At 58.5% G+C, this 25075-nt stretch overlaps 1 protein-coding gene and 2 long non-coding RNA genes across 7 annotated transcripts in view; 1 reads left to right on the top strand and 2 right to left on the bottom strand.

The window, feature by feature from the left end:
* Nucleotides 1-5222, top strand: part of TPCN2 (two pore segment channel 2) — a 32780-nt gene extending 27558 nt beyond the window's left edge. For all 5 annotated transcript variants that reach the window (XR_003139032.3, XM_049096691.1, XM_049096689.1 and 2 more), the window contains one exon: nt 384-5222. Coding sequence is in view for 4 of the 5 variants with exons in the window: in XM_049096691.1 (XP_048952648.1) it covers nt 384-462 (79 nt within the window). In the remaining variant the exon portion in view is untranslated. The remainder of the gene's footprint in view (nt 1-383) is intronic.
* Nucleotides 3469-9162, bottom strand: LOC125752956 (uncharacterized). Its single transcript, XR_007403648.1, has 2 exons — nt 5449-9162; nt 3469-4212 (listed from the first exon to the last, which is right to left on the bottom strand). It is a non-coding gene; the product is annotated as an uncharacterized LOC125752956 (long non-coding RNA).
* Nucleotides 9163-12035: 2873 nt separating this feature from the next.
* Nucleotides 12036-23863, bottom strand: LOC112663180 (uncharacterized). The gene is made up of 4 exons (XR_003139034.3): nt 22893-23863; nt 18304-18403; nt 15551-15744; nt 12036-15222 (listed from the first exon to the last, which is right to left on the bottom strand). It is a non-coding gene; the product is annotated as an uncharacterized LOC112663180 (long non-coding RNA).
* Between the last annotated feature and the right edge of the window lie 1212 nt (nt 23864-25075).

The following is a 25075-nucleotide window of genomic DNA, read 5'->3' as shown; positions in this document are numbered from 1 at the left end:
CTCTCTGATGAGCACCTTGAAGGCAGTGTTCTCACGTGCCGTTAGTCTCCAAGGGATTCTGCTGGTGGGTGTAGGCGGGGGGCCCTCGCTTCCCCACGGTGACCTTGAAGTCCGATCTTTGCTAGTGAGGAAAGTGCTCCCTCTGCAAGCATGCACTGTGTTGTAGCGGCCCCTCTGCACTGCCCCACGGGCCAGCGTGCAGGGGCATCTTCCCGGGCTTTTAGGGAGGCCGTGCACACATTGCGGAGATGCTTCTAAGCCCCCGTGTTCACTAGTGCACATGCCTGGTGATTGCTTTGTGGGAAGCAAGACTGCATGCCATCCCAGAGGTCCCCAAGTGCCCCCCTGTCTGGAGCTCCCTGGACATCTCCCCAATCCCGCAGGGACGTCCTGGAGGAGCCAACGGAGGAGGAGCTGGTGGAGAAGCTGAGCCACCATCCGCACCTGCAGCTGTGCAGGTGACACCCAGGTGCGCCGTCCTGGCAAGGGCGGCAGATGGCGATGTGGCCTCAGGATGATGCCAGTTGTGGGAGGTGGCTGGCTATAGCCCAGGAGAGACTTACCCTCAAACAGACGGACAACGATGGGAGCTACTCCACCCGCCTGAGGCTGGGGTAGACGTGCAGGCCCTGGTTTGCTGCCACTGAGCAGAACCACTACTCACCACCAGTTTTTCTTTGCAGCCCCTCGGAATGGGGCGCCTGTGCTTTGGGTGGCCTCTGCGCCATGCTGCTCTCTTATAAGCTGCTTTGGTGGGACTTTGACTTTTCTAAATGCAGAAGAGAGTGACTCCGCAGGGACCTTTCAGACCGTCTGGGAAGCCGGAAGCAGCGGCCTTCCTTTCGGGCCCTGCCATTTCTGTGGTGCCTTCACTGTTGGTGGCCTTCAGGGACCAAAGCCGCCTGCCCCCCCCCCCCCCCCCCAGGGACCTACATAGGCCAACTGGCAGCTTTCCAGGGCATTAAGTTGGGGATCCTGGTGGTTTTACGTAAGGAGAATCTTAACTATTTTATTATTTTATGGCTCATATGAGTGTGATTGGGTGTATGTCTTCATGGGTCAGAATGCCAATAATTTTTATCCTGAAGTCTTGGAAAGAATGAGGTCGTTGTTCTTATTGGGACACAACTCCAATCCTGCTTCTTTCTGGAACAGGGTGGCCAGGTAAGGTTGTTTAGGTTGTGCACTGCAAACCTGGTTGCAAGGGTGTGTCCAGCCTTTGGGACATCTCCAGGGTGAAGGATACTTTTTTCTAATTTGCACAAAAGCACGTGTGAGTCAGTGGTGGCTCTCCCTATAGGTCCATAGGGTGTGTGGCAGAGGAGGCTAGTAGGTCAGGGAGGAGGGAAAGTGAATACTGTGTGAGAGGCCACATTGGTGCTCGAGCTACCATGGGTCCAGGTTAACAACAAATGGTTGTCTCTTTATAAGGGCTGACTTGAGTGATGGGTGGGAGCTCCTGGAGGTCCCTGTTGAGGATTGGGATCCTCATGGGAGTAACTCTGGGATTGATTAGTGATGTCTGCTCTGGGCCCTCGCTGGGGTGGGGGATGGTGGTCATGAAAGCACAGGCACTGACTCCAGTCGGGGGAGAAGTCATCTCTGTCTTCCAGCTTCTCAGGGAGTGGGATTGGAGGAAAGTGACTAGAAAAAGGCACCCCGGGGCTCGGTTGTGTCACGTACCTGCGTACATTGCACTTTCGGACTCTGGAGTTTGGATCCTGGGTGTTGATGTGCTACCCCTCGGGTTTGGGGGATCCTTGGGCGTAGTGAGGCCACTCTCAGACCTGTCCCCTCTGCAGGCTGCCTTCCGGGAAGGCTGGTTGGGTGGGGACGTAGCAGCCTGCAAGCCCTGGGGACAAGGGTGAGGGCCTGGCAGCTGTGTGCACTCTACTGCCAGCCCCTCATCCCCTACCCCCAAGGTCTGAGCGCCATCTGGTGGCAGGATCAGATTCACTTTTAGTGCAGGCTGGACCCCCTGACCCCCAGGGCTGGCTCATTGCTTTTCCCAGGCCAACTGGGGCCATGGAGCGTGGCCTCTCGGCCTGGGCTGCAGGCTTGTCCACCTGGAGCAAGCAGTTGCAGTGGGCGCTTGCCAGGTAGGATGTCACGCTCCCTGCCCTGCCTTGTGCAGGGCCCAGCTCTGACTGAAGGTTTTCTGCCTTCTGTTTCATGGCTTGTGTGCAGAGGAGCCCCCTCTGGTGATTACTGTCACGTGGCACAGAGTTCTGGAGGACCCACATTGCACTCTGGGAGACTGTGCTGTTCAGAGGCTGGCTCTGCCCTTGGGATGGGGTAACTGAAGCTGGTGGTGTTGCACTGGTGTCTTCTGACCACAAGCTGGTGTCTCTTGGATACTCGGGGTGGGGAGGGGGCACTGACTGTCCCCTTCCATCAGTTTCAAATGGTATCAGCTTCCAAGCCTTTGTCCCCTTGAGAACCAGGGCTGAATTCATGGTTGAGCTGGAGCTGAGCTTTTGGTTAAGGAGAGCGGGTCGGGTGGGGGGCGTCTGGCCTGCAGCTCCCAGCTGGGTGCTGCACTGAGAGAGAACATGCACTCACCTCTCAGACAAACCCTTGCAGCTCTGGTCGGGGCTCGTGTTTTCTGTGGCTGCGGTGGCTCCCTCAGCATTCTGGCTGGCTTGAGGTGCAGGGGGCTTAGCCCTGCTGGACTCTAGAGTCACCCAGGGCCAGGCAGGAGTCTGGGACACCTGGAGTGGCATCACTGCCCCAGGGGAGTGGGGAGGAGGTGGGAGCAGGAGGCTGCTGTGCCCGGAGGAGCCCTGTGGTTTGGGGCAGGCTCCAAGGAGGGGCCTGTTCGTCCACAGGCTGGGGAGCCCTGGCTTGCTGTCAGCAAGAAGCTGAATGGAGGCAGGTGGCCTGGTGGAGGGGGGAGGCCCAGGGAGTGAAGGGAAGGGGCTGGAGTGCCCATTGGGGCAGGCTCGGAGGAGGGCAGGGTGGTGTGGGTGCCTGTGGGTGCCGGTGGGCTCAGAGCTGCACACACCCAACAGCAGGGCCTTGGGTCCTAGTCATCGATGGCCCTGGGGTCGGGTTTGGGGGCAAGGCAGGTGCGTGGGTGGGCAGCAAAGCCCCAGCCTGCCTGGGAGGCCTGAATGCTGCCCAGCTGGCACTTGCAGCCTCCACATTGAAGGGTTCTCACCTCCCCTCCTGCCCAGCTCAGAGCCACCAGCTGCCCTGGGCCTCTGCAAGTGAGCTCCTCAGGGGTCTTGGTGCCACCTGCCTGCCTCCACTGACCAGGAAGGGCTGCAAAGAGGCCACTTCCTCTCCCCTTGAGGATCCCCATGGAGGCTTTTGCCCCCACCCCCTGCCCCTGGGGAGCCCCTGGAAGATGCAGTTGCCATTTCTGAGGCTGAGGAGCACAGGGGTCACGAGTTTGCTCATGTTTAACATGGAAGCAGCCTCAGACTTAGAGAAAAGTTGCAAGTAGAACTTTCTTCTGGAATCACTGGGGGGGGGGGGGTTGTGGTTCCAATCCCCTTCACACTCCGTGCTTAGGAAGGGCCTCCAGCAGACAGGCACACGGGAGAGGGGTCACCCCAGTTCCTGCTGGCTGGCACTCCCTCCACTCATGACCATTCTGAGCTTCCAGTTAGGTCCCTCAGGCCCCAGGGTTGCCTGTAATCTTCCCGGACAGGTGACCCCGGCACTTGAAGGTCAGCCAGTGATTGTGTAGGAAGGTCCCCAGGTTGGGTTCATGCGAGGTGTCCTTGTGAGCTTGTTTCTGTTGTTTCTGTAGGAATATCACAGAAGTGCCTCCTGGCAGGTGGCATGAGATTTCAGTTTGCTCCATGGCTGGTGCCCACCCTGTCACTTGGTGTCAGCAGTGGTGGCTGGGCTGCCTGGCATAAAGTTACTCCTCCTCCCTTTGTAATGAACAGGGTGCCCCGAAGCTATGTGAGCATCCACCTCACCAAATTTCCTTTAGTTTCTCCTCCCTCCTGTGCTCATCTGTGCACACTGTGCTTTCTTCCATTCAGTGGGCTCCATGCAGTCTGTTGCTGTATTTTATTTCACGCTCAAATTCTCCTTTGGCCAGTGGGAACTGCTTCATCTAGCTTTTGCGTCCATTTGCTAGGTACCTGTCATCTTTTGAATGCTTCTTTGCTTTCTGGCAGGAAAAGATGTTCTGGGCTCATGTTGTGCCTTCTCTGCCCCAGCCCTGGACGCTGTTCCTTTAAGCAAGAATAGCATCTAGGAACCAAGATGTAGGTGTGAGGTGTGCCTACTGCATGGGTTTTGCTGTGCCCAGGTTCTCTTGGTAGAACTAGGGTATATATACATGCATCTGCCTATGTGACTGTCCATCTGTCCATCCATTGGTCCTTCATCCGTCTATCCATTGATCTGTCATCCATCCGTCTGTCTGTTCATCCATCCATCCATCCATCCATCCATCCATCCATCCATCTGCTGGTCCATCTGTCCGTCCATCCATCTGTTGGTCCATCCATCCATCCGTCTGTCTCTCTCTGTTGGTCCATCTCTCCATATGTCCATCTATCCATCCATCTCTCCATTCATCCATCTGTCCATCTGCTGGTCCCTCCATCCAAATGTCCATCTGTCCATTGGTCATCCATCCATCCATTAGTCCGTCTGCCCATCTATCCATTCATTCACCCATCTGTTGGCCCATCCATCCATCTGTCCATTGGTCCATCCATCCATCCATCCATCCATCCCTCCATCCATCCAATCTATTGACAACTATGAGATCATGCTGATACTCCATTTTCAGACCAACGCCACAGGGCACATCTGGTTTTCTCTCTCTGTGGTTGCTAACCCTTTTTTTTCCTGAATGGTTTGCATTTTCCTTCATCTGTGAACTCACTTGCTTATTTCTCTTGTAAATTCTCGTCTGCCACTGCCACTGCCACCTCCTCCCCACAGAGATGCCCTCCTCACCCCATGTGGGCTCCCTTTGGATGCCCTCCAACCACAAACCTCCAGAAAAGAGCTTTCCAGATGGAGAGATGGTATTGTCAGGCCCTTTAAAATTAGGAGTAACAAAATTAGAACCTGGCCAGCTCATTAAAATCAAATAAATATGTAAAAAGTGTAAACATTAAAAGAAATATCTCTTTATTCATAAATAACATGATTGTCCATATAGAAAGGCTACAATCATTGAACAGTAAGAATTTGGCAAAATGGTTTGCTGTAAGATTGATACACTGAAATAAATTGTTTTTATAGAACATTAGCAACAAACTCTCATAAATCTCTTTTAAAAGATACTGAAAAAAGTATTATTTATGTGAGAGTAAAACCTTCAGGGTCCTTAAAGGTAACATTGAACAAGTGATGTTCAAGGTCTTTATACAGAAAACTATAAAATGTCATTAAAATCCAGGACTGTGGGCTTGAGGGGAGAATGCTGAATACCCAGTTACCACATGGCAGTCCCAGACACTCGGCGCTTACCTGCTCTTGGCTCTGCAGGCCGCACTTCGCTGGGTCCTCTTCACGGCTGGGCTCTGGCTGGGCTCCTGGGTTCTCCGGGAAGAGCCCATGCCTGCACTCATTCTGGTTGTCAGCCGAATTCGGTTTCCAAGGTGAAAAGGCTGGGGCTGTAGGTGATAGCACTTGACCTGATCCCATTTCCTTGTTGGCTGTCCGCAAAGGGCTGCTCGTAGGACCTGGAAGCTGCTGGAAGCTGCTACGTTCCCTGCCACACGGCCCCCAGCCCTCAGAGTTAGCGACAGAGAACCTGCTGTGAATCTAATCCCTCACCCTTTGTGCCTCTGCTGCAGGAAGAGCCCTGACCCTTTATGGGTTCACCTGATTAGGTCAGGCCCACCAGGATACCCTCCCTTTCTTGAAGTCAGCTGTGTCATAGTTCAGCACCCAACCCCAGGAGTGACTGTGGCATCATAGTCACGGGTCTGCCCAAGCCTGGTGGGAGGGCCATATACAATGGTGAGGGTCACTGGGGGGCAGCTCAGAATTCTACCACAGTTGTCCTGTTCGTGGCCAGAAAGTTGATATTATCAATAGGTCCATTGTCCCCTGACTAATCCATAGATTTGTTAAAGTTCTAAACATAATCCTATTTTTTTCATTAAGGTTTGATAAGCTGATTGAAAAATTTACATGAAACTTACGTGCAAAAATAGAGAAGCGTATGGTTGAGGATCTCGGTTTGCCAGTGTTCTGGACTCACTGTGAGGCTCTGGTGACCAGGACAGTCTGGTGCAGGGGCGAATGGAGGGATGGAGTGAAGAGCCCAGAACTGCCGGTGGAGAGGGGCTGGGGCAGCTGGGAGGCCCTGTGCACCACGGGGGGCCAGAGTGGCCTCGGTGTGCGTCTGTGTGGGCTCTCCCCCCGGACCAGCAGGTGCACAGCGCGGTGGCTGTGGCAGAGCCGGCAGGATGGGGCCCTGGACCTGGACCTAGGCCTGATCTGTTGCCGGGACCTGAGAGTGGGGTCTCAGCAAGCGGTTTGGGGCCTTTCATGTGGTCTCCTCCGCTCAGCACAGCAGGGAGGAATCTTGTCTTTCACCAAAACAGCCAGGTTTCGGTTTTCTGCCCTAGAGATAATTGGTGGTTCTTATTAAAAGGTTAGCACAATGCATTGGTTTTTTTTTTTTTTTTAAAGTGGAAGGTAGGCACACCGCACTGCTCTTAAAAATTTAAGAAGGGGGCGTGTGGCTCGACAATGGCCTTCACATCAAAGTGGCCAGCAGACGCCATGGGCAGTGTGCGGGCAGCCCACCCCAGCCCACTGATCGCACTGGGGGCCCTGGCCATTCTGGTAAGACAATCAGAGCCGCCCCAGGGTGGTGAGCCCACACCTGCAGGGACCTGGGCGGCCTGGCTGCTGCCCCGGGTTTGACAGCAGTTGGCTAATCCGCGTCTGGGCCCCGGCAACACCTGTCGCCAGGTGAGCCAGACCTGCCTGTCCCGCCTCCCTGGCCTCCACTTTTTCTTCTCAGCTAATGGGCAGGGCAGGTGGATGGGGGCCACTAACACGAGACTGTGGTAGAGGAGAGCATCCCGTGGCCGGAGGCGGTGGGCCAGCAGCTCTCAGAATCCCCGGAGGAGGCTTCCTCAGACAGATCCCTGGGCCGCCCCATGCCAGGCGGTCTGGTTGGGGTGACCTGGGGGTTGGGGGAAGCTAGGCACCTGCGTTTGTAATCCATTCCGAGGGGATGCAGCTGTGGATCCAGAGACCAGGGTTGGAGAACAGCTGGCTCAGTCAGTTATCTTTCCTCCCTCCTTGTTTGCTTTCTTCCCAATCGTCGTTGCTGTGGATGGATTGTAAAACAGTCCTTCGAGGGAGCAGTCACAGGTGGGACCCCTTTCTGAGTGGTCCCCTCTGGGCAGAGGAGTCAGGAAAGGTGCTGGCTTCTCAGCACTGCAGCTGCCACCCTGGTCTCTCCAGGCAGATGGAGTCTGAGCCTCTCGTCCTCCCGGCTGTCCCAATCCCTTTTCTGTTGCCTGGGTTCTGGGTCTGTGCACAAACCACACAACTGGACACGGAGAAGCTGGCTGGACCCTGAGCAAGATGAGAGCTCTGCCCCGGCTTGGTGGAGTGGGTGCCATGGGCAGGGACACCAACAAGGGCCCCTGGTCCTGCCCCCGGAGGTCCAGCCGCCCTCCCCCAGCTCCATAAGCCGATGCTCTCTGGGGAGATCCGGAGCTATCACGGCCATTGAGTGCTGGGAAGAACAAGGGTCTTACCTCAGACACTCGCGTCCCCTCTAGAAGCAGGCACTGCGGGCTGTGCTGTGCCAGGCAAGGAGGTAAAGTGGGATGAAGACAGAAGAAGCCGGGGCTGGGAGCAGGAGGAAGAGGCTGCGGGTACCCTCGGGAGGACCCACCACTGCTGCAGGCCAATGTGGAGCTCCCTGGCAGCCTTAGAGAAAAAGGGAACAGGTGCCTGCTGGAGGAGGCAGTGGGCTGCTGGTTGGTGGGAGGCCTGCTGAGTGGGGCTGGACCTGCTCCCTGGAAGTGAGCTGCCACCCACAGCCTCGGTTTTGTCATCGTGTTTCCAGGTCTCGTGGTGGGGGCCCCGGGAGGCAAAGGATGTGCCAGCAGCAGGCACGTGGAGGGATTCTTGAGAGTCCAGGGGAGCAGCAAGGATTGATAATTAGGAGCCACAATTTGAGGCCTTGCTCCCCATGTGCTTTTCTGAGCACTTGACAAAGTGGGATGTTGACTTGTTTAATCCTGTTTAATCGCGGGCTGGGGCAGCTCTGATAGATGGGGAAACTGAGGCGCAGAGGGGCTGAGGCCACTTGGCCGCTGACAGCATTGCCTCCTCCTGGCCCAGCATCTTCTCTGTGTCCCTCCTCATTCCCCGGCACATCAGCCTGGGGACGTGAGCGCCGCATGCCTGAGATAAATATTTGTAGAGCCAGCACCGCTGCGTCAGATGTCAGACGTAACTTGCGAGACTGTCCTTCCCTGCACATGGAAGGGTCCCCACAGTCCCCATGGGATGTGGGAGGTGACAGGAGTGACCAGAGGTGCTTCGGGGGCAGGCTGGGCTCCTCGTGACTTTGTCCCCTCTTGGCCACTACAAAAGAGGCTCCGGGCACCCAGGCTGGGCCCCACCGCTGCACGCCGTGACCTTGGCAGGCAGCCAGCCTTCCTGCACACCAGCTCCCTTGATCGGAAAGGAGGTGGGTGGCCGGAATAATGATGGGGCGGGGGGCTGATGTGCTGACACACATCACAAGTTTGTATTTTCAAACTTCAGACCTGGGGTTCAATCTCGGAGCACCACATAAGTGAGGAAACTGAGCCCTGGGATTTTTTTTTTTTCCTTTGGGAGCCTGTGCTGATGGGCGGCAAGGTGATGTGTGAGCCCAAGGCTGTCATGAAGGCGGGGTCCCTCAGCCCTGCGATGCTCAGCGCCAGGCTGGACGGAAACCCTGTTTTTTATAGGATGCGCGGACATGCAGCTTGCTCGGCGCACGGGCCTGCGGGTGGTTCGGGCTCCCCAGCTTCGGCGGGCGCCCCGGTTCACAACAGGAAAGCAAAATCTGTCCCGTTAGTCGGTCTGCAAGTCCTCACCTGTGTCCCACTCCTCGAGTGTGGGGAAGGAAGGAAGATGTGTGAGGGCAATCCAGGGCCTTCTGGGCAGGGTGGCCGATGGCTCAGGGCTCACCCGTGGCGGCCCCTGGTGACCTGCGGAGCAGAGCTGAGTGGGGAGGGAGGAGGTGGGCGGTCACCGCACAACGGGGTGGTGGGGACTGTGGCCCTCGTCCATAGACGCCCTGTGGGGCCCTGGCAGCCACCCAGAGGAGAGGAGATTTGGGCCGAAAGGTGTGGTTTCCTGGGAGGACAAAGATGGCACATGTTCAGAGCTGACTCGGGTTCTCTCTGGGTTTGTTGGCCGCTCCTCTGCTGTGTCTCCTCTGACAGGTGCTGGGCCTGTCCTCGGGTGTGATCCTTCCTGCTGGAGACCCTTCGGACAGGTCTCTGAACAGCTCCATCCAAGTGTCCCCCCCCCCCCCCACACACACACACCTTGCTCCATGTGACCTGCATCCGATCCCAAGGAGCTTCAGGTGTTCTTGCCCTATGACTGGAGGCTGGGGTTGCTGTCCTGCTACCCTGGCATTGGCCCACTGTCCCCGTCGTGGGGCACACCCATCAGCCCTCAAGGTGACCCTGAGCCTGGCACAGCATGTGGTGTTGGCAGTTGGGGGGTTGGGGGGAGGGTGGCATAGTGGTGAAAGCCCCCTCTTCCCCCCTCTGGGCACTTTTGGTCTCCTGGGAGTGAGAGGGCTTCAGGGTCAGGAAGCCGGTTTTTATCCATTTCCCTTGTCACTTCTGCTCCTGTTGGAAGGGCTCTACCTTGGGATGTCACGTCTCTTGCGTTCTGGTGGAGGGTCATTTAGAGCAGCCCGCTGCGGTGTGTTTGCAGAGAAGCAAACCCAGAAGTGCTTGAACCTGTTGTTGATCTTTCCTCCCAATGGCGCCAACATGGGTGGCTTGTCCCTTTGATTGTGTTGCAATATTTCAGACTATTTTGCGCTGAACTCTTACACTGGGGGAGATGTTTAAGGGAAGACCAGGACGCCTACCACGTGCCCCCATGCCCTGGCAGGAGGCGGATTGTGGGAACCATAGGCTTTAAAATAAGCTGGAAAGTTCTTGATTGGCCAGGTGGTTGATATCTGTAGCCCTGGTGGTGCCAGGGGCCCTTGGGCATTGGCCAGACCTGTGGCCCCTTCTTAAAAAAATGTCTGTAGGCTGTAACCCAAAATATGTGGAAGTGCAAGGAAAATCATTATATTGAAAACCTGCTCACAAAGTATGAACAAATCCAAATGTGGGACAGAGGAGGTCTGCCACCTGCCCCAGGTTCGAAACAGCACTCTGAGACGTCGGCGCTGGCGCTCACGTGATGGAAGGTACCTGTGGTTTCTGCTTGGGAAGGGCCGGAAGCCTCACTGACGCCTTGGTTCATGGCCTGGTCCAGGCTGTGGTTTGGTTTTCCCACCGAAGGCCCCAGGTCCCTGGAACCAGAACACTGGAGGTCCCTGTGATTCCCTGCTGGGACTCCCCCTACCTTCACCGAGTTGTGGTGACACCTGTAAGGTAACTGATTTTGGCCAAGGCTGGAGGTGCTAGTCCCCCCCCCCCCCCCGCTGCCAGGAGGCCTCACTGGTGCCCCCATCGGAATGAACCCCCTCCCCCTCCCACCACTTTTTCTGTGGCCCCACCCATGTCCCAAGTGGCTGTGGGGCTGTGAGCACTCAAAGTTCTGGAGAGTCTCAAGCCTCCTCGATCCCAATAAATGAAGTAGATCCCAACGGACATGACACCCGATCCAACCCAAACAGACTGTAGTATGAATGGATCTGTGAGTTGAGAAGGGCCGTTTTGTGGTTTCATTTCAGTGGCTCCCAAACGTGAGCGTGCATCAGATCCCCCGGAGGGCTCGTGGAACCCAGATCGCTGGGCCCCTCCTCGACGTTCCAACACGGCCAGCCTGGGGAGGCCAGCCTGGGGTATGCACTCGAAGCCTGTTCCCCGGTGATACTCAGGCTGCTGGCTAGGGCTGGGCTCTCTGAGAACCGCCGGGGGTGCCCCTCTCCCTGTACCACTGTAGGGGAATCAGCGGAAGCCCCCCAAAGGCCGAGTCCTAACCCGCCGTGTCCGTGAATGTGAGCTTACGTGGAAATAGGGGTAATAGGGGTTGGCAGGTGTCATGTTAGGGCTCTTGAGACGAGATCATGCTGTCTTTAGAGCGGGCTCTAAACCGAATGACGGATGTCCGTGTAAGAAGAGGAGAGAACAGATGTGGGAAGCAGCACGTGACCATGGAGGCGGTGGTTGGAGGGATGCCGGGAGGCTCCAGATGCTGGGGCAGGAAGAGCCCCAGAGCCTCCGGGGAGGGCGCCCTGCCCACACCTTGATTTCTGACGTCTGACCAGAAGTGGGAGACCGACCATTTGTTGCTTAGAGCTGCCTGTTTGTGGTCATTTGTCCCGGCAGCCCCAGGACACTCTCACAGCCCCTGATGAGTGCTAGTGGTGGTGGCTCTTGTTTTTGGTGAGTTCAACGAGGCCTCAGGTGACGAGCTCCAGACGCGTCCAGTGGGACCAGTGCTCACAGGAAGGAGCAACCCAGACCATGCCACGTTCCTGTTTCCCGCTGTTCTCCGTGAGGTGACCCAGAGTGACTTTGGGAACCCCCGTGGGCTGCACTGCCTGGGTCTGGGGCTCCTGTTAGGGCTGCAGCCCAGGGACTGCCAGAGAGGGCATCTCTCTTGGGCTTGTGTGGAAGTGGTGTCTCCAAGGCTCGGCCTGGCCGGGCATGGAGGTGGGGGAGATGCCTGGCATTTTCCCACGGTGCTGCGGGGGCCGACGGGGAGCCAGCGCTACTGACCAGCGCCCCGCAGCTCTGTGGCCTGTGTGCTGCTGTTTTCAGGGGTGAGGTGGGCACCTTCTGAGGCAGCCCCTGGATGGTGCCGAGCAGCACCCCCTGGCCTCCTCTGGAGGCAGTGTGCAGAGAGGGGCAGCCTCTGTGTGCAGCCCGGCACCTGAGAGTGGGCTTCGAGGCCCTGGCTGCGGTGGGGCCCCCGTGGGCCTGGAGGGCCACCTGGTCAGTGCCCCAGACACTGTGAGCCAGCTTCGGTGACGGGAAATGCAGGCTCTTCATGCTGCCCCTGCTGCCAGTGGGCTGTGGGCCCCAGGGGTGATTTGCATACAGGTGAGGGCCCAAGACGAGGCCCTGTCCAGCGGCAGGGCCAGGTAGGACTCACACCTGGAGGGCCACTGCCTGGTGCACACGCAGTACTGGAGCCGGCCGGCGGGGGGCAGCAGAGCTCCAGCAGCAGGTGTCCCCTTGGGCCCGGGCCTCCCTCCGTCCCTCCCTCCCTCGGCCCCAGGCCAGGTGGGGGACAGGGGCAGTCACCCTCGTCTGGAACTTCCTTCCTTCCCTTCTCTGCAAAGGAGCCTCCTCCTCCCACAAACTTGACCCCAAAGCCTGTGCCGGGGACGTCCCCCCCGCTGCCGCGGCCCTGGCTGCCTCCGCCAGGGGCTCTCATCACTGTTTTTTATGCGGCTCAAGTGACACCTGGGACCTGTGCGCCCACACTGCCCTGGGCCTGCTGAGTCCGCACACATGTTTGCTGAACTGTAGGTTCTGGCGGGGGCGGCCTGGCCCACGGTGGGCAAGTGGAGGTGGGCCGAGTCCCCACTCTGGCTGCGGGGACCCCTCCGGCTGGGTCTGGAGTGGTCTTGGTGCCGGCCCCACTTACCAGCCACCACGGAGCCCACTTGGAGCTGCTTCTCCCCGGGTGGGGACACTCTTGTGACCTTTCTCGTGCCCATACCTGACATCTGCAGAGGAAATCTGGGTGCTGGGGGGTGGATGGGTGACATGGGTCTCTCCTGGGTGATCTGTTGTGGCTCAGCAGACCTTACACTTCTATGGATGCTCTGTTCATGCGGCCCTGATTCCCCAGAAGTCTGCCTCTCTGTGGGCGTCCCCCTCTCTGCCCCACATCTCTTCTGTGTGACCTTTCACCACAGCTCCTTGAGCATGTGCCCCAGGGCCTTTACACATCCAGCACCCCATCCTGACAGTGTCAGACCCCGCCCCGCCTTGCCCCACCTGCCTTGACTTCCTCCTTGTCCTGTCCCGTTGTCTGTCTGGTGTGGTGAACACTTTGTAGCATAGATTCTGTTCACAGCTTCCCCTTACTGGACTGTAAACTCCACCAGAGCAAGGACGTTATTTTATTCACTGCTGAGTCCCAAGTGCTCAGAATACTACCTGGCATGTGGTAGGTGCTCCGTAAATTCCCAGCGGCTAAGTGAACAAATGAATGAGTGGATGTCTGACCCTGTGCCCAGCCCTGAGCCTCCCTGCTCTGCTTCTGAGCAGCCAGGGGTGGGGGTGAGAGGGCAGAGTGCTCTGGCCATGCCTCGCTTTCCCAGGTTCCCCCTTGGGGTGTGTGTGTGTGTGTGTGTGTGTGTGTGTGGCCACCTGGCCCAGGCAGGGTCCAGCCAGGAAGGGCTGCGTGATCTGCACCCAGCTGTGGGGTGTGCTGAGCCTCATGCACAAGGGGTTGTTGTCAGCTGGGCCTGGGGCTCAGACCCCATAACACCTGGTTGGCGGAGGGACTGGAGGGAGCCTGGCTACTCTGATCCCCTGGGTGCCAGACAACAGGTGGCCCAGGAGGCCCTGGGGGTCCTGATGGCAGCCTGGCTGGCTCAGCTCCTGTCGCCTTCCCCTGCTGGGTGGGAGGGGGCGCTGTGGGGGTGCGCCCAGGCCCAGGAGGAGGGACTCGGGCACTTCGGGCATAGCTAGGATGACAGGCCTTGAGGGGACAAGGGCACAGATCCCATCTCTTCTGTGTGCAGAGCCAGCCCCTCCTGAGGACAGGTGCAGCGGAGACGTTGACAAGGAGGGCAGCGGAAGGTGCCTTAAGGCCATATCCTTGGGAAAAAGTGACCAGATACACCTTGGGGTGCAGGGCCAGCCCCAGAGCTGACCCTGAGGGACCCCTGGCGCCTGCTCCTTCTGTGGGGCAGTGCACCATGCACGCTCGTGCCTTCTCATTTCTGTCTCACAGAAGGTAACTGAGGCTCAGAACATTCTGGAATACCCCCGACCTGCTCTGGCCCCCATGCATGTCTGGGCTGCCTGCTTCCACAAGCCAACATGCTGGCCACTGTAGCGGACAAAAGGAATTAGTTATTTCAGGGCCTGCCTGGGGCTAAGAGCCACCCCAGTGAGGACAAGGAGAGCCATGTGGGCTCAGAACCAGGGGCGTCGTCAGCATCGGAGGGTCTGCAGGTGGCGTGTGGTGACGGAAAACAGGCGGGTTCTCCTTCCAGGGCCCTGGCAGGCTGGCCGCAGGCCGGAGACGGTGACTCCGGGCCGCTCGCAGGCTCCAGGAAGGCCTCGCAGGCCGCGCTCACTCGGGGAACAATCTCACTCTGATCAGATGCCTTTGGCATTTTTTTGAGATGCAAAGAATGTGTTTGGGGGCCCTGGGGACCCAATGGTCCTGCTTGTCCCCGGGCACATAGTTTGCCGCATAGCTAAAAGGCAGTGACTCTGCTCGACCACATGGCAGTGAAGGTATGCGGGAGGGGATCTCTGCTTCTCAGCTCCAGCCTGGTGGAGGTGGCCGGCGGTGGGGTGGGGGTGGGGGAGCTCCAGGCTGGACACTAGGGTGAGGCAGGGTCGGGGGTGGGGAGAGAAGGGCCGGCTGGCTGCGGGCTGGGAGCCCGCCCCGAGAGGTATCTCCAAGGCCCCGGGATCTGTGCTGCTTAAGTGGAGAGTTCTGGCACCTGCTTTTCTGTTTTTCCCCCCAGAACAAAATTTAGCCACATCCTCAGTTTCCAGATAACGTGGCCAGAACAGGAAGTTCACATGGCAGGGTGGGATGACCGACACGGCCCCTCCCCCAGACACGGGGGGGCTGGGGTGTCTTACTTCCCAGGGCGGCTGTGACAAAGTGCCACGAATGGGGTAACTTTAAACAACAGAAATTGGGTCTCTCCCAGCTTGGAGGCCAGAGGGAAGTCCAAGGTCCAGGTGTCAGTAGGGCCACCTCCCTCCAGAGGCCCCAGGGGAGGGGTGTCCCATTTGAGTTCCAATCCTGGTCTTGCCAGTTGCTAGCTGGTTGGCCTCAGGTGAGTTATTGCACCCACTTGGGCCTCGGTGTCTGCATCTGTGAAATGGGTTGTTGCTCTCCACCACACCGGTGTCAGTTGCTGATTCCCTGAAGCAAATAGAAAGGATGGAGAAGAGATGGTTGGAGTGAGACCAGGAGCAGAGTCTTTGGGAAGAGCCGAGGGTCCCAGTGCCGCTGCCCACTGGCTGCACAAACCCCTTTTCATCTTGGTTGCTTTATCTCGCAGAAGGGGATAGTCCCTACCTGGCCGACTTGCAGGGAGGACAGGGAAGAGGTGAGTGGGGAGATGAACGTGGGGCCAGCCCCCTCGGAGATGGCCAAGGAGAGTCTTGAGGATTTAGTCCCACCCCCCACCGACTTTGGTCCCACACAGGTTTTATTGGCAATATTCATGGCAGGTGCCTTAAAGATGAACCTGGGGGTCAAGCATAATGATCAGTCATGTCTGGAGACGAAATCTGTCGCAGGTGGGCAGCAGGTGAGTCAGGAGGGGCAGGTGCAGGGCTTCGTGGCACAAGCAACGTCTCAGCGTCTTTCTGTCAGATGCGGGGGCTGCCAGGATGCCGGGCCACCCAGCGTCCACGCCAACGGGGCCACCACCAGACTGGTCTGCGGTAGGAAGACAGACATGGGCAGTGTGACAGCCAGGCTTCCCTGTCTGCCCCGCACCTCGAAAAGTATGCGTTTATTCGGGACAGCGCTCCTTGTCCCAGAAAGCGGGTCCCAGGGTGGGGGATTAACTTTTTGCCTTTTAACTTTCAACTTCACTTTTCCATGGGAATCCCTCATCCCCGCGTTGGCCACCTTTCCTTCTAGATGCTGACGCCATGTCAGCTGGCAGGGCCTCCCGTCCCCCCGGCTTTACACAGCCTTGCTCTGGGCCTCTCCATCAAACAGCTAATGATCCCTGAACAAACATCAGTGTCCTGGGGGAGCTCCTGTTTAAAGGGACCCCCGCCATGGATCTTTTGTGATGTGGGCGATCGGCAGGGCACACCTGTGGTCAGCCCCCCACCGCCGTGCCGTCGTCTGGGTGAGCAGCCCCGGCCTCACCCAGCCGCGGGTGCCCACGCAGCGTGCTCACCTGGCACAGAGAAGCAAGGATAACCAGGAGAGGGACTTTTGATCTCAGGATGGCTGGCGCTTTTGCCAAGAGCCCCCAGATGTCTCTGCCTGGCTCAAGCCCAAGCCGGCTTCGCAAAGGGCAGTTCCTTCCAGAGAAGCTTTTGGGAAACACCTTTGACAAATGGCTTCATGCAGCGGCCCAGAGTGCTGCGGACCCAGCCCCAGGGCTCCTCCTTGGCTACCAGCCTGGGTCCCGGGACGCAGGGCCATATGGCAGGTTCAGAAAGTGAGCCAGGCCCCGACATTCCTGCGTGGCAGCCCGGGGGCCCCCTGCTGCCACAGCCCACTCCCCATCTCTGCCAGCCCGGGGTCCTCGGGGGCTTCCAGTGCGCTTGGGGTGGGAGGGGCCCTGGGCTCCCCCACCTGCCCCCTGCCCCTGGCCCACTTGGAGACGTGTGCAAGTGGTAGGGCCACGCAAAGTGCTGCAGAGCCCTCCGTGACCGCCGCTGCTGCGGTGTGGCGATGTCCACCCGCCACTGATGGGGCTCCCGGGGATGTGGCTGGGCCTGCAGTTATTTTCGTGCTGCTGAGCCAGGCCGCTGGTCTTTAATAAGGCCATCGTGAACATTTCCTTGTAAGCTCGTCTTAAGGAAATGTTTGCGTACCGAGCACTTTCCCACAGCTGTGGGACAATGCGCTGTCCCTTGCCAAGGATCACTTTTGCCATCCTCGTCTTTCCTGTAGCTGGAGGTGGGCCTGGAGGCCCGCCAGGCCCGCGCTGCCAAGCCGCCTCCATTGATCATTATCAGGATGCGTTTGATTAATATCTGACGGAGCAAGAGGCCTGCGCTCCGCCGGTGGGAGCCGCCCGCTGCCCCACTGCCCCGCTCCGCGTGCCGGTCCGGGGGGGCTGCGGGGCGGGCGCCGGGCCCGGGGGTGGGCGGCGTGGGCGACTGTGCGGCCTTGGCCGTGGCCGTGTGAACCGGCAGCCCGGCCGCGCGCCCAGCTCTTTGAAGCGCTTCCAGTTTGCCCAGCTCGGTCGCCCAGTGAGGGCCTTTGCATTACCAGTTCATCCAGATCCAGGCGCAAAGCCGCTGCCCAGGCCCCCGAGGCCCGCTGGCCCTGCCTCCCAGGCCCGTCCCCCGGGGAGGCGTTCGTGGGAAGGTGCCTCCGGGCGGTTCTCTGGGCCTGTAACCGCCTCCCGCCCGCGGTGGCCACCGGCCTCCTGCTCACCACCGTCCCGCTCGGGCCAGCGCCCTGCGGGGCTGTCAGGGTGGGGACGGCCGTGTGCGGCTGCGTGGGGTCTGGCCTAGGTAGACCGGCGGGGACGGCGAGCGGCAGCCTTGGGGGCTGGGGGATCACAGCCCCTGGGTGGAAGGAAGGGGGTCCCGAGCAGGACGTCCAGGCGGAGAGGACGAAGGGCCTGGTGTGCGTGTGGCCGGGATGGTGACACGGGGAGGCGGGAGTGGGCTGACGCGTAGGGAGGGGCGGGCAGGCCCCTGGCTCCTGCTGCCCAGCGAGTGGACGACCCGGTGGAAGGCGCCGGGCAGGCACGTTCTGGACGGGGCGTCCCTCATGTTTTTGGAAACTGAGAACTTTACACAGGAAGTGCCTGTGGAGGCCTCTGTGTTGAACCCCCTTGTCCTGGGGAAGCTAAGACCCATGGAGGCAAAGAGCAGCCTGGGCTGTACGGGGAGAGGACCCCTGGGCTCATTTGGGGGAGGGTCCTTGGATCTCTCACAGAGCATACTTCGGGGCCTGGGGTACTGTTTTCGTGCTGAGGAACACTGAGAAAGACCCTGCCACTTCTGCTGCTGTGTTTGCTGAGCACCAGGGTTTGCTGAGCACCACATCGGCCCAGGGATGTGTGGTGAGCATGGCCGGTGCAGGCCCTGCCTGAATGCTGCCCCTGGTCATCAGCCTCCTCCATCTCAGCTCATGTCTGTGAGGAGGGGTCTCTTCAGCCCCCACTCCTCAGTGCCATGGGATGGTCATCCCTGGTCACACCCACCTTCCTCGTCAGGGCTTTGCCCAGGACGTTTGTCGTGGCTCCAGAAAGATCTGTGCAAGTCCCAACCCCAGAACCTGTGGACATGACCTTACTCAGGAAAGAGGGTCTTTGCGGAAGTCATCAAGTCCAGGGATCATAAGATGTGACCGTCTTCGCCTATCCGTGTGGGTCCCACGTCCAATGCCCGGTGTCCTTATAAGAGACAGAGGAGGAGAGAACACAGAGAGGAGGGGCCACGTGACCACAGAGGTGAGGCTGGAGGGGCGCAGCCAAGACACCAGGGCCACTGGAGCCCCAGGAGCTGGAAGAGCAGGCGAGGCCATCCCCCAGCACCTCCAGAGGGAGCGTGGTCCTGCACACACCTGGGTTCCGGACTTCTGGCCCCCACGCTGGGAGAGAATACGTTTCTGTTGTTTTGAGTCGCCCAGCCTGCGGTCATCGGTTACCGCTGCCCCAGGACATTTGCACACATTTTTCTGCCCGAGGCGCTCCCCACCTGTATGCATCTTTCAGGCGGCAGCTCAGCTTCCTGAGAATTGGTCCTTGGTGCTCATCAGAGTGCCTGCTCCTGCCCCTTTAGGAGTCCTACCATAACCCACAATCACATACTTATTGTTTATTGATCAATGTGTAGCCACTTATTGGTCACTATGATCACTGTTAATTATTATTATTACTAAGTGAATGGATATCTCCTCATCCATCCATCCACTCAGTCACCACTTACTGAGCACCTGCTGGGCGCCAAGAACAAGAGAACGGAGCCCGGGTGGGTAAGTGGTGAGAACCAGGGAGTGTCTGCTGGGCCGGATGGTGGTGGGGCTGTGGTGGGGGCTCAGGTTGGGCCAGCGGTGCTGCCGCATTTCCAGTGGGTCAGGGAAGGCCTCTTGGATGAAGGGCCCTCTCAGCAGAGACCTGTAGGAAGGAAGGGATGGGGAAGCCATGTGGCGATCTGGGGGAAAAGCTTTCCGGGCAGAAGGAGCAGCTTGTGCAAAGGCCCTGAGGAGAGCCTGGCCCAGGTGCCCAGGCTCGTGCAGGGGGCCGCATGAGGGGGCAGATAAGGTGCTGGTGGGGCGAGCACGTGGCCTTGTAGACCAGCGCAGTGACTTCACTTGTGTGTGACTGAGCGGAACCCCTGCAAGCTTGAGCAGAGGCGGGATGAGAGAAGATGCCTGTTACTAAGGCTCGCCCTGACGGCTGTGGCATCCGTGGCCTTTGAGCTGGACAATCTGGAGATGAGCACTCACTGGAGCCACCCCTGACCTTGGGCTCTGGAATGGTTCTGAGTTTGCAGGAGCTTCTGGGAGACACCAGGGCAATCCCTTTGATGAGGCACCACCAGTTATTGAAAACAACCGAGAGGGGAGGCCGGTTTCATTCACTCAGTGGGGGGCTAAGGCTGAGCAGCAGCCACGAGTGGAGATGTGGTCATGGGACTCTGCTGAAACGGCCCTTCATCCCAGAGGGGTGACAGGAGTCTGCCTTGGCTCCCCCCCCCCCCCCAAGAGTCGCTGCTCCCTTTGGAGGCTCTGCTGAATCGGTCGATGAACACGCCCGTTGACTGCATGTTGAGCATCTCATGTGCCAGGCGCTGCACACACTTTACCACACTCAATCCTTACCGCTTCCCCAAGGGATCCCCTTTTAACACTTACAGACGCTGAGGCTCAGAAAGGAAAGTTCTGCCCCTGGGTCCCTGTGCTGGGAGGCAGCAGAGCCTGGAAACTGCTTGGAACCTGGTGGCCAGAGCCCGCATGTGCCCTAGGGCAGGGCAGCTGCCCATTCAGTGCACCGAGCATGAAGTGAGGGGTGATAGGCCGGGGCACCCCAGCCTCTGCTCCGGGTGTGCGGGTGGAGATTAGGGTCCTTGGGCAAGAGGGCTTTGAGCTGGGGGTGGGGTTTGGATGTGGGAAATGGTGGTACAGGCACTCTAAGGGGGAGCTATGTGAGCGATGCCCAGCAATGAGAAATGAGGCCAAGAGGGTGCCTCCTGGGAGCCTCTGCTTCCCAAGACAAGGAGAAGGAGACAGGGCCTATTAGGGCCTGCTGAACTGAGGTACTTGCTTGGCTCTAGAAAATGCAAATTATTCTACCAAAATTAGTTATCTTTTTGGAGGGTGACCAATGTTATCCATCGATCTATCTACCCACCCATCCATCCAAGCTCTCATCCTTCCTCTGTCCCTCCCTTCATTTTCTTCTCTCTTCATCCAAACATCTATCCACTCACCCATCCATCATCTATTATCCCTCCCTCCTTCCATCCTTCCATCCATCCATTCATTTAGCCATTCATTATCCATTCATCTATCCACCCTTCCATCCATCCATTATCTATCATCCATTCTTCCATCCATCATCTATTCATTCATCTATCCATCCTTCCATCACCCATCCATCCATCCAACATCCTTCTACTCATCTTTCCTTCCTTCCATCCATCCATTCATCCAGACATCCCTTCCTCCCTCCTTCCCTTCATGTCTCCCCCACCCCTACATTCTATGGCAAGCATTCTTCTAAACTGAGGATATAGGATAGACTTGGTCTCTGCTCTCGCCATTGAATGTCAGCCACAGACCCTGAACAAATCATCATATAGCTAATTCCACTAGAATTGTGAGGAGCACCAGGAAGGAAAATGCAGTGCCATGGGGTGTTTAGCTGGGGCCTCACCACATCGGATGGTCATGGTGGGCTTCTCTAAGCTGAGATGAGTTGGAGTAATCTGGTCAAGGGAGTGAAGAAGAGCAATTCTGGTGGGGGGAACAGAATGTGTGCAGGCCTCTGAAGCAGAAAGGTCTTGGGGAGGTGGGAGGAACATCCAGAAAGCTGATGTGTTTGCAGGGACGGTGGGGGCCACGGGGAGGCTGTCCAGGATGCCGGGGGCTTAGGTCTTGGGTCAGGGGATGACACTGACATAGCCTGAGTCTGTCAATCACTCTGGAGGGGTGCGGACTCGGTGGGGACCCCTCCACCTTCTCCTGCAACGTTTGTTTTCTCAGAAGGTTACTCTGAAAGGGGACCTCAAGGTCAAGATGGGCACTTGGAGGCTTTAGATGCCGAAGCAGTTTTACTTTGACCAAGTCAGCTGAAGGAGCACGTGGACCTAAAATTAGGTGTGTGTGTGTGCTGGAAGTGAGTTCACACGCTCAGAACTCCTGTGGGCAGGATCCGCGCGGCTTTCCCCTGTCTGTTCATGGTACAATCTGTTCGGACCTTTGGAACATTCCTCAGCTTTTATTTAATGTAGGAAGAATCATTTCTGGAATTAGCATATAAATTGGCAAAAGTCAGCAGCTCTGGAGAAGGTGCTTTCCCCGGGTGTCAGGGCAGGGTGGAGAGGTTGTGGGGCTCGTGAGGATGAATCCACTGCCCGACCTGATGCGCCTCCAGCTCTCCTTCAAGGGGCAGAGACCTGCTCTGTGTCAAAACCTCTAGGCTCTCTCCCCAACCATATGCAGCTGGGGAAAGTATACGTGTCCCAATGGCCGCAGGGGGACGGGGGCCCGGCCGTGGGGCAGGAGGGTGATCAAGTGCGTGGGAATCTTCCCCAGATAGATGGCTTGCTGAGGGGAACTTTTCCCACAGGCCCACCTTGTAGAACAAGGTTAGGGAAAGGGGAAACCCAGAAACGTTCCCTCCCTGGTTGTCATGTCTGGTCTGGTCGGGGGCAGATATTTTACACATTTTATAGCGCTATTAGTTCTAGGGCTTTTGGATAGGGGTGACCGGTTGATCATTAACTGTTTGCTACGTGTGGCATTCCAAATTCTGGCCCAGGAGAGCTCCGTGCAGCGTGCCGATTCCGCCTACCCATTGGGCCATGGCTGGGGCGGCCGCTCCCCCGAGGCCAGGGGCCGGGCCCGGCGGGGACGCGCACTGACACTCTCGGGGGTCCCGGCGCCCCTCGAGCCCCCGTCCCCATGGTCCTCCCTCCCGGGGCTGGGCGCCTGGGTCCGGGCCATCCCCACCCCTGTGCGCTGTGTGTGCTGGGCAACCCCGGGAGGGGGTGCCCCTCCTCCGTGGCTCGGGGACACCACTCTGCCTTCCCTGCGGCCAGCGTCCTGACACCCTCTCCCTGTGGAACATTCCTGCCGGAGTCCCACCCCGGGTGGGGTGGAAAGTCTCCCAAATGGCTCCTCGCACTCCAGAGTCGGGCCCCTCGGCCGAGGCGAGAGTGAAGGGGCCGCCCTTGCAATCACATGCTCATTTTTTGCATTCACTGAATTTTCTGCCAAACTGCCAGAAATGTCCTTCTCTTGCAGAATCCAAAGGCAGTTGCAAGACATTAAAAAAATGTGCTCCCCAGACCGCTCCCCTCCTTTCGCCGACCCAACCTCCCCAAGACACGCGTCTCTCCAGCCCACAGCCCCTCACTCAGCTCACTGCTCTGCCTCCCTCCTCCCCGCCCCGGCCTCAGGCCCCTGCGCCCCCCACCTCTTCTCCTTCCGGGCACTGTGGTCTCCACGGGACACTTCCAGATGGCAAATCTGATAACTCACCAGGGGCTTAGAACTTTCTATGGCTCCTCAAGATAAAAATCTAAGAGAAAAGCTCCAAGTCCTGGTCGGATAAAAGGTCCCACACAGCCTGCCTCCTTCAGCCAGGTGGCTCCCAGGACCCCCCGGGGCATGGCCTTGCCGGTCCCTGCTCTGTCCCTGGGTACCTGCTGTCTCACCTGGCCGGTGCACCCGGACTCCTTGTCTTCAGGAAGCCTGCTCTGACGATGGGTCCACATGCATCACTGTCTTCCTAGGGACCTGTCTTCCCTGTCGAATGGGCGCTCCCAGGCGTCTTTCCACCTTTGAGTGCTTTGGGGCCGGAGTCAGCTCTGAGTGCTGCTGTTGAGGACGAATGGGTGGGTGCACACCTGGTGGTGTACAGAGACACACATGCCACCTCCCTCGGGAAGATGGGAGCCAGGTGTGCACGGCAGAGACAGGCGGGAGCAGCCGAGAGCAAGTTCAGGGAAGGCAGCCAGACCTGGGCCTGGGCCTGCACCACCTGCTGTGTGGCCTCGAGCAAGTCACCTGACCTCCCTGAACCTGACTTTTTTACTCATGGAGACAGGAGATGCAGTAGCATTTGCAGAGGGACTGGGAAGCCGCTGGTTGGCGGGTGGGGCCCAGAACCACGATGGGGAGTAAAAAGACCAACCTGCTCCAAGACGGGTGTTGTGGGAAGATGCTGTTCCATTCCTCTTCAGCCCTCACTCCGGATGGGGTGGGGAGGACCTGTGTCAGGCACTGGGTTCCCGTTCTGCTCTGTCCCCCTCTTGCTGGGTGACTTGGGGCCAGAATCTGGCCTCTCTGGGCCTGTGTCCTCACTTTTCAAGCAGGGGGCTGCTTCCATGCCCTTGGGGGCTCCCTTGGAGCTGCCCAAGCTGATACACTGGGGTCCTCTGGGGTCCCCGGCCAGACAGTTCCTTGGTCACTTTGTGATGACAGCAGGACCTGTGGGTGTCACCGGTGACCTCCAGCTCCTCTGGAACAGAAACCCCTCTGCCTGGGAACCTGGGCTCCAGCAAGAAGCCACGGTGCTGAGATGGGCCCGAAATATGATTTCCTTTCACTGGCACCAGAATATAGGTAAGAGAGAAAGTGCCAGAAACAAAAGGGCTGTGTCACAAGGGTCCCAAAGCAGGATTGTTCCACAGTGAAATTTTTTTTTAAAGATTTTATTTATTTAATTAGAGAGTCAGAGATAGCCACAGAAAGCATGAGCAAGGAGAGGGAGAAGCAGCCTCCCTGCTGAGCAGGGAGCCTGACGTGGGACTCGATCCCAGGCAGATGCTTCATGACTGAGCTGCCCAGGGGCTCAGTCAGGTCTGCCCTCAGGCCTGCCCTTCCCTCCTTGGACCCCGACTCTGAAGACGCACCTCCACGTGGGGCTGCTGGGCACGCAGCTGCCGCTGGGAGAAAGCGGGAGCTCCGGCGCTGGTTTATCGAGGGTTTATCTCGGGAGACCTGAGCCAAGAACGTTCTTATCTGAGCGGAGCCTGCCCGAAAGTTCCAGCGACACCCGCCATCCTGGCGTCACAGTTAGCTGTCCCCCCGAAAAGTGCACAAACAGGGTGTCCCTATTTGGATGAGGAAAAACACGGTTTCCTGGGGTGCAAGCCCCGGCAGAGCCGTGCGGAATATTCCCATTCTGGGGATGAGGAGCCTGAGGCTCGGAGGAGGAGAACCTGCCCAAGGTCAGCAGCTGGCTTCTGGGATTCAGCATCTCCTGGGTGGGATCTGAGGCCGGCGGGGGCCGACTCTCCAGCCCGCCTGGGAGCCCGGCCCCACAGCTGCCCAAGCCAGGGGCGCCTCGTGGTTTCAGGGAACGTTGTGTGAAGGCCGAGAGGCCAGGGTCCCTGCAGAGGCCCCGTGGGCCCAGGATCCCTCACCGGCAGCCCACAGCCGGGGTCCCAGGAGGAATTCTGCCGAGAGAGAGCTTTTTCCCCTTGAAGGAATAAAAAGCACACACACACACACATTCCTCCGAATCAGAGGTGTGCCAAGGGGAGGCGGAGGGCAGGGCCCCTTGACCGGCCTGCCGCCAACTGCCCGGGCACATGACAGCCCTGAAAGCTGCTGGCACCAACTCAGGCCGGGCGTTTGCAGTGGGCGGCGGTGCCAGGGGCGGGAGGGTGGCCTTTCACCAGCTTGGCACCTTGGGCATGTGACAGCTGGTGCGGCCCGAGAGGTGCCCGTGTCTGCAGAACCTTCCGGGCCTGGGTCTGCGTCCACAGCCGTGCGTCCACAGCCGCCGTGTCTGGTCGAGGGAGCTGGGGGAGGCAGCGTGAGCAGGGAATGTGGGAACCTTGTCACATCCAAGACTCAGGACCCCAAGTGGCTTTTTGTGACTACCACCATT

The sequence above is a fragment of the Canis lupus genome, chromosome 18 (genome assembly GCF_003254725.2).
Source record: "Canis lupus dingo isolate Sandy chromosome 18, ASM325472v2, whole genome shotgun sequence".
In the NCBI taxonomy this organism is placed as follows: domain Eukaryota; kingdom Metazoa; phylum Chordata; class Mammalia; order Carnivora; family Canidae; genus Canis; species Canis lupus.
This window is presented reverse-complemented; position numbering and strand designations above follow the sequence as displayed.